At 39.9% G+C, this 8,065-nt stretch overlaps 1 protein-coding gene across 1 annotated transcript in view; it reads right to left on the bottom strand.

The window, feature by feature from the left end:
* The window catches only part of LOC109287801 (glypican-5-like), a 793,145-nt gene extending 787,260 nt beyond the window's left edge, over positions 1–5,885 (bottom strand). Inside the window, exons 1-2 of the mRNA XM_019503085.1 lie at positions 5,870–5,885; positions 4,311–4,472 (exon numbers count right to left, since the gene is read on the bottom strand). Coding sequence (XP_019358630.1) covers positions 4,311–4,472; positions 5,870–5,885 — 178 coding nt within the window. The remainder of the gene's footprint in view (positions 1–4,310; positions 4,473–5,869) is intronic.
* Between the last annotated feature and the right edge of the window lie 2,180 nt (positions 5,886–8,065).

The raw sequence follows: 8,065 nt of genomic DNA, 5'->3' as shown, positions 1-8,065 counted from the left end.
GGGGAATAAAGGTGTCAAATAATGTGTAGTATCACCACAAGGAAATTAATCTGTTAAACTCTAACCAAGGACAATCCAGCCGATCGCTTGCAAGCACAAAAGTTAGAGAAAGAGATACTTAGTTCAAAGAAGGCTATTTTACTGCAAAATTGAATCAGAATAAAAGGATCCTGTTCCATTTTGTTGAAATCTCGGTTGATCATCCCAGCCCAAGAAGCTGGATAAGCTAGAAAAGGGGTGGGTGCATGTGGGGCAGGGTACCCACCCCTTTTCTCATCCATACAGCAAAGCATAACCTGATGGGGGCTGGGTAGAAAGGTAAAATGAGCTGGGTTCACCACCACAAGCTAGCCAAGAACTATACACTTTCTATTAGATTTACTTACCACTTCACATAACGGCTTACTTATTTGTCCCATCCACCTGCTAAATTTTGCTTTTAGACTAGCAGCTATTTGGGGCAGGGACTGCCATTAACAAGATGTCTGGATGGTCTTCGGCATAAAGGTTACAGCTTTTAGACTCTACTAGAACTTAAGTGTCAAATAATAGCAAATTCAGCAAGTTTGCCAAGAAGGCTGCTTACACATGTGAATTCCCAGTCCTCCTTCCCCCTCTCCAAAAAAAAAAAAAGTCCAGTGTTTTACCTGAAGAGAAAAGTACATTAGGCTGACACAGCTCACCCAATGTCTGTGTAGATCGGGCACTTCAACAGGGCTTTTTGGTGCTTTTATCTAATAGCTGATTGAATGCAAAAAGCCCTGCTGAAGTGCCCGATCTACACAGACATTGGGCGAGCCAGGTCAACCTAACCCAACATCTCTTTTGGGCATGCACTGTGCTTGGTGCAGGGGCACACTGAGCTTAAAGCGCCAGTTTGGGGGGGTGGGGGGAGGGGTTTGACATCTGTAAGTACCCAAAAGCTCTACATGGAAACCTGACTGCATTCAATATGTCAACATACAAAGACAAGTTCATAGGTGTAGAGAACATGACCCTGATAACCTCAACTCTCTCAGCGCTGAACCCAAATGCTGCAGGTGCCAATCAAGCTCCAGGGTATAGTGATCACCAGGTTCAGTAAAAGAAGGCATACCGGAATGAGAAGAAATAAACTTTATTTTGGAGCAGTAGGCAACCTCTTTTTCTGACTAAGTGCCTTAACTAAGGCACCGTATCCCAGTTCCCAACTTCTGTAGTTTAAGTAGGGTAGGATCTCTAAATCAGCGATTCTCAGCCAAGTTTAAAAGGGGGGAACAACCACTCTAAATTAAAACCTCTATTACTACAGGGGACCAGCTGAGTCCTGCATACCAGAAACCCTTCCTCCCTCCCCCCCACCCCCAGGGCTCCCTGGAACACAGTCTACAGGGACCACAGCCAGTGTTATGTGGCACTTTTTCCTATTGAACTCAGATATTACCTAACAACACAAGTGACAGGAACTTGAGCTGAAAATATTATCAGAACATGAAGACTTGATTTATTAAGTGTTTGCACTAGCACCAGTTTGCTAATATTGCAAAAATTTTAAAAGGGAGAAAAGGCAGGATTCAACAGTTGTGCTAAAGCTGTCCATATGCACAAAATGGGCATAAATCCAAATACAACAAGCCCCATCCACAGACACAATATGTTTAATTGAGGTCTCACACTAATAATTCTGTAGGAGTCTGGCAGCTGTGAAAATTGTATAATATCAACTCTGGTTACCTTTTTTAAAAAAATGATATTTTTTAATTAAAAAATTCATGAAGCTTCCCAAATCTTATACTTATAGCTTTTGGGGGTTCACATCCTTTTCAAAAGGGAGTACTAAGTTGAACCCTCTTTGTATCACCTGCTGCAAGCTACATTAAAATCTCCTCTAATCAAATATTTGAGCTTTGCAATTAACAGTTTCAGAACCAAATTAAAGACCATTTAAGTAAATGAAATTTGGCCTCCACAAAGGAAAATAAAAAATGTGCCACCCAACTAGAAGAATGTTTTAAAATGCGTTTATCATTTTGTCCTGAAAAGACCCTTCTATGGTGGGAACTCTAAAAGCCACACAGTACTGGCCTAACTGCTCTGCCACTGAAGCCACAGAATCATAGAAAAGGAAGACTAGAAAGGACCTCAGGATAGTCCAACCACTTGGTCAGGGTAAAATCATCCCTGTCTAAACCATTACAGGCAAGTCCAATGGATTTCAAGAGGAGCCAATATAGGCCAATACTGAACCCTTTTGAAAATCCCACCCTAAAAGCCATATTCATTTTGCAATTAATATAACTAGGTTGAATGATACAACGTTTCCGACTTGGAGGAGTGTATAAAATCAAAGACATTTTCCTGTGGTAGAAACAAGACCCCAGTACTGAGTTTCCTTCTAAAAAGGCTAAAGTATTCAAGAACATAAAGAAAACTGTGAGAAAACTGTACAATACAGATGACACCCTCAGAAAAAAAAATTAGAAAGTGACAACTTTGTAGCTGAACTTATTGACACTTTCTTGCATTTATGAGGACAAAGCCTAAAGAAAACCTGAGCTACCCCTCCCCACCCTTCCCCCATTAAAATAAGTTTTCTTGGGACTTTAAATCAGCTAATCTGCTTTTGACTCTAACACTTTATAATAATGCAAAAGAGCAGCAAACCAAAACGGACAAAAGGAACACAGCTAATTCAATGCAAAGATCTTCTTGCTGGGTAAATGTCTTATACCGCACTACTCTTAGTGACAGAATGCTTAGACAGCATAAGACGAGAACTCACGGCTTTTCTCTGACACTTTGGACAATAGCAGCTCTCACAGCAAGAAAAGAAAAAAAAAGTTATATTATCAATAGTTCTCACCTCACCGAGGCAGAAAACACAGAAGGCTGCCTGCAACACATTTCAGTAAGTAACATAGTCTAGAAAATGCTTGTAAATTTAAGCTATGTGAAATGTCTAATGACTTTTTTCACTTCATCAAAAACCTTCATCAGTCTCAAACAATAAAGCTGCTGGCTTGACTTAAAGGGCTGGCAGGGTTAATCTGTTTTGACCTTATCTTTATACTATCATGATACTGGAAGATCACTTGAATAACTCCCTGGCATTCAACAACGCCAATGTAGTTCCTTTTTACCCACAGGGCTGCTCAAAAGTGCCTTGCAACCACATTGTAAAGCTTTGTGGGATACTGAAGTATTTTCCAAGACTAATTGTGAAATAAAACAAAATACCATTCCTCACACACTGCTCCAACCTTCCCATCTGCAACATAAAAGCAAATGTTCAGATGGTATCTGTATCCTTTTTTAAAGTCTTCAGCATCTGTTATTGTCAAATTTAAATTATTTTTCTACTTTTATTTATTTGAAGTTATCCTTTTATTCCAAAGTATGATCTTTGCAAGACATCTACAAGCCTGATAGGGCAATTCTGATTCCCCAAATCATGTGAATCCTACTCTCTCTTTTAGCAAGTTCTCCCTTGATGTCCTTTAGGAATTTGTCCTAAAATTTTCTAATTACCAAGTCCCACCTAAATTTTGATCTGTACTTTGTTACAAGCAACCAAGCAGTCCCAACATCTAGAATTCCACTTATATGCTTAAAAATAAGCCTTTGATAACTGCTTCTAAGCAAGAGGCAAAGTGCTGAACACTTTGTGAAACTCTTTAAACACAATGACCACAAGACACCACCCCAAAAAACCCCCATCTACCTGTTAAAGTAAACTAAGTCTTACTATCTTCAGGACTTTTCAAGCGTCTATTCCCTCATGTATTCACATTTAACTATATAATAACTTTAAAAAGTGTCAGGCTTCGAGTGACCATTTAGATACAGAACTATTTTATTGCATTACGGAAGAGTGCTTTTTCAGGGATGCGTCAGTCACCACATCTATTCTGTCACATCAGTCAAAAAAGGCTTTTATTTTTAACACTTTCTGCCTTAAAAATTATGACCAAATAGGAGAATTTTAAAGGTAGAAACAGTAGTTTGACAATGACTAATATACGTGCTTTCAGAAACTCCAGTCAGAGTCTAGATTCCAATTCCATAATTAAGTCCATGTGCCCAGTTAGGACTACATTTAAGCACATACTTAATCCAACACCCATGCTGAAGTTCTCCCCTGAACAGAGGCATTTTCCCAGTCAGGACCTTGAAGAGCTGAGGAACAAACCATTAATAAGCAACTATGATGCACTGCAACATAAAAACCCTGATGAGGAAGTCTTGCTGCTGTTTTAGGGTAGAATCTCTAAGCATGCTAAGAGTATTAACACTGTCTTTTGTGCGGTCATTAAGTTTAATGAAATTCTTACCTTGAAAAGCTGTAACATGACCAACAATCATGTATTTCAGTTCAAAGTTCAATGCCTGGATACTCTGAGTCCTCTCTCTCCGAACAGCTGTCTGGTAGCTTTCTTCCATCTTTTTAGTGCAACAGGTAGGTGCTCTCTGTTGGCAGATCTGTAAATCGGAGTCTTTTGGAAGCAAAACAAAAAACACAGAAGAATTAAAAACTACCCTCTAGAGAGAAATATCATACAAGTAAAAAAAAAAATTCTGACAGTCAGAGTAATAATCTGGGTGGCTATCCTACAACAAACAGAATCCAGAATGATATTGCTAATCCAGTCAGAACCTTATGATATTGTAAGTAAGTATCAGGCAGAAAAAGGTAATTTCACAGGATTATGTAAACCCATATTATTTTATGCCGCTGTCAAAGTCTTGTCATTTATGCCAGCACCTGTCAATGCTGATGCCACAATAGAGGACTAAAAGTTACAAGAAGTAATGAGCGCCAACAGTAAGCCAAAAAAAATAATAAAATCCAAAAAAAATCCAAAATCGAAACTATAAAAAAGTAACTTAAACTAAATATCAAGAGCCAAATACTGTTAGTATATCACTTGAACCCACTACGTTTGAGGCAAAGGAATTTCCATTGCAAACTAGGCAACGCAAAGCATCAGTCCATAAGCACAGCGTTTGCTGTTTAAATTAACTGTGCCCATGAAAAATTAGCTCTCCAGTGAGGGGGTTGTGCAGTGCAACTAGATGCCCATCTGCTTATTTATGGTATTAGTCTGCCATTACTAGAGAACTTCAGTACCTTATAGTTTTATCACACCGTAACCTGGTGACATTGGCAAATGCTAATATTCCTGTTTTACAGATGGGGAACTGAGGCAAAGAAATATTAAGTGACCTGCCTGAGCTCACTCAGGGAGTCTGTGGCAGGGCACAGAAAGGAAGCCAGGTTTCTCCAAGTCTCAGGCAAGTTCTCCCACCCAAAAGTGTAACTAGGGGTAGGAAAGGGGAGCACAAGCCCTGGGCACTGATTATAAAGTGGGGAGAGAGATGCTGGAACAGAAGCTGCTACACTGCTCTTCTGGCAGCTCCAGGCTCTGCCCGAGTGTCCAGAGTCCAGGGAGCAATGGCCAGGAACTGGGGCTCGAGTCCCAGATGCCACAGGGTCTGGCTGAGCAGAGTGGAGGAAGGAATCAGGGGGGTTGAGGCAGGAGGGCAGCTCCATCTCTCCACCTGCCACCAAAGTAAGGGTTTTATATCTTCACTTAGCATGGCAGTCAGTGGCACCTGCAGGGCAGATAGGGGGGCAGGTGAAAGGCTGGGGGCTATCTTACCTCATAGCAGCTGTGACCCTTTAGTCCTACAGGGTCCTGGAGACCACCGACGTGTATAGGCACAAACCCTATATCTACACATACCACTGCACAGTCTCTCCTCCCTTTTAAGCATCACCCTTATTGGAGTTGTTCTGCTGGATTCATCCCAGTCATTTTTACAAAATGTGCTAATTCATTTAAAAAATAAATCCATTCTGATCAAGGTCCACTGCAAGCCATGTGGTTACCAGGCAGCTCATCCATCTGGCTTTTTGGCAGCTTGACTTTCAAGGTTCACAGCTGGGCTTCTAGGTTTTGCAGCTCTAGGGCAGCACATGTCACAGACTGCCTCCGAGCTGTGGCTCCCTCCCCTTCCCTAGTGGATTCAGAAATGTTGGACTTTGGGTCTGATTTTGAATGAAACTTTGTTTCCAAAGAGTGGATTCAGCCACAAAATGAAATTCTATGTAGAAGTCCACCAGCATCCCCACAGGAGTTAGAAGCAAGACATTCACACTGATAAGAACCCAGCAATCTACTGGCCATGAGGGAGAGCACAGGGATGCTATTTTAATCACATGGCTGAAGCAGGAGTTGTTGCACAGGTGGGAAAAATGCGGCCTGCAGGCTGGATGCAGCCCACCAGGCCATACTATCTGGCCCACGGGGCCCTAAATATTAATTTTCTAAATTTTTTATCTGCCCCTGGCACTCGATGTCTTGCCAAAACTCAGCACACAGCCCTCTGTCCAAAATAATTGCCTGCCCCTGAATTACAGGGCCCGTAAGTGCTACTGTGAAAGAACTTTTTAGTCTCAGCCTTATACTGAGGAGCTTTATGATTAAATAAGAGCGTTACAAATATTTTAAATAAATATTAAGTTGTATTATTTTGGGGTCAAACTTTCCTGATGCTTTATGCTTCATGTACAAATACTGAAGCCATGCTCAGTTTCCACCTTGCAGAGAAAATGAGAAAGAATTCTTTAAAAAAAATGAATAAAAGAAAAATTGTTGATTCTTCTAAATAATAATTTTTAATGCTTTTTAAAATTCCTTTTCATGCGGTTTTATGCATATTTAATATTCACAGTTCTAGAACCTGAACTGTGCAGTCATGATGGATGCTCCAAGGTAACACTTCATAGCATTAGCAGCTGCTATAAATGTCAATAAAGGAGCAGTTCTGGGATACAGATAAACATATTTTGATGAATCATAAAATATTTTTAAGAGAAGCAAGGGCTAATCTAGAAGAAAAAGGCAAAACTAGACAGCCTAAGCAAAGAAAGAAAATACTAGTCCATGAGAAAAAAATATATATTTTACAGAGAAAAGCAATCTATTTCTCAAGCCTTCAACTTCCATCTAGATCAAAAATTAAAAAATTAAGTTCCCAAAAGAAAATCTGGCTAAAATAAGTGCTTTCAGAAGTTATTTTAAAGGACAATATCTTCCTGTAATGCCAACATAACACTCCCAGAAAACAGGCAAATCCAGTAAACCCATCTTCAGTCAATGCTGTAAAACCTTTCTTCTGGAAAAGACAAACAAACTGCTTTTACCCTTCGACTGATGCTCAGAACACTGGCAGTCTCCACATAAACTGGCTGGGCGCTTAGGCAAATGCAAGCTGGTTTGAGGAAAAATGAGTGTTGTCTTCCAAAGTACCTAAGCAACCTGGGAGTAGAGTGGTTGGAAATGTTCTGAAAGAAGTGTGTTAAAAAGAGGACAGATCACTAACTCAAAGCATGCTTAAGGAAAAAATCAGTCTGATGACTCTCCTGATTCAAAAAAAGAAAGAAATTGAAGGAGGCTTTAAATATGTTGAAGCATCCTGTTTCACCATGAAATGTTTAGTTTTTCAGTTCCAAATTACTTTGCTTTGAATTTTATTTGATATTTAAAAATTCAAAATCAAAATGAAACTTTTTGATTGAACTAATAATTTGGGGTTGCTAGTTCATAAAGCTTCCTGGTTTCTACTCCTCCTCTTGCTATGGGACATAAAAATATATCTGGAAATTTCAAAAATTCTTGTGGGACCGAAAAACCTGTTTCTTATCCAGGCTTGTACAAGATAGCAAGTCTCACTGAAAGCCAACGGAGCTTAGATTCGTATGCAACTTGTCGCTATTAAAAATAGGATGTAGACTTCTGAAAATTCTGCTCGGTATCCTCCATCGCAAACTGCCATTAAACCATCCCCTTCGCTCCTATACAACCACCATACAAAGATTTTGATAACTTCTACTCCAAGATCTCCTATAAAGTTTAGCTCCTCAGTGGTTTGGGATACTAAGCCCCTATGTCAGCTGGGTTACAATCTTATATAACAAAAAAGGGACATAGCTATCGTTCTTGCACTTTGCCTCCCCCTGGAAAGAGCTGGAGGATTTGAACCAAAGCAATTCTCTGCAAGCATCTGTATCTCCTTAAGAAAG

Source organism: Gavialis gangeticus, unplaced genomic scaffold (assembly GCF_001723915.1).
Source record: "Gavialis gangeticus isolate Ggan-Ray unplaced genomic scaffold, GavGan_comp1, whole genome shotgun sequence".
NCBI lineage: Eukaryota > Metazoa > Chordata > Crocodylia > Gavialidae > Gavialis > Gavialis gangeticus.
This window is presented reverse-complemented; position numbering and strand designations above follow the sequence as displayed.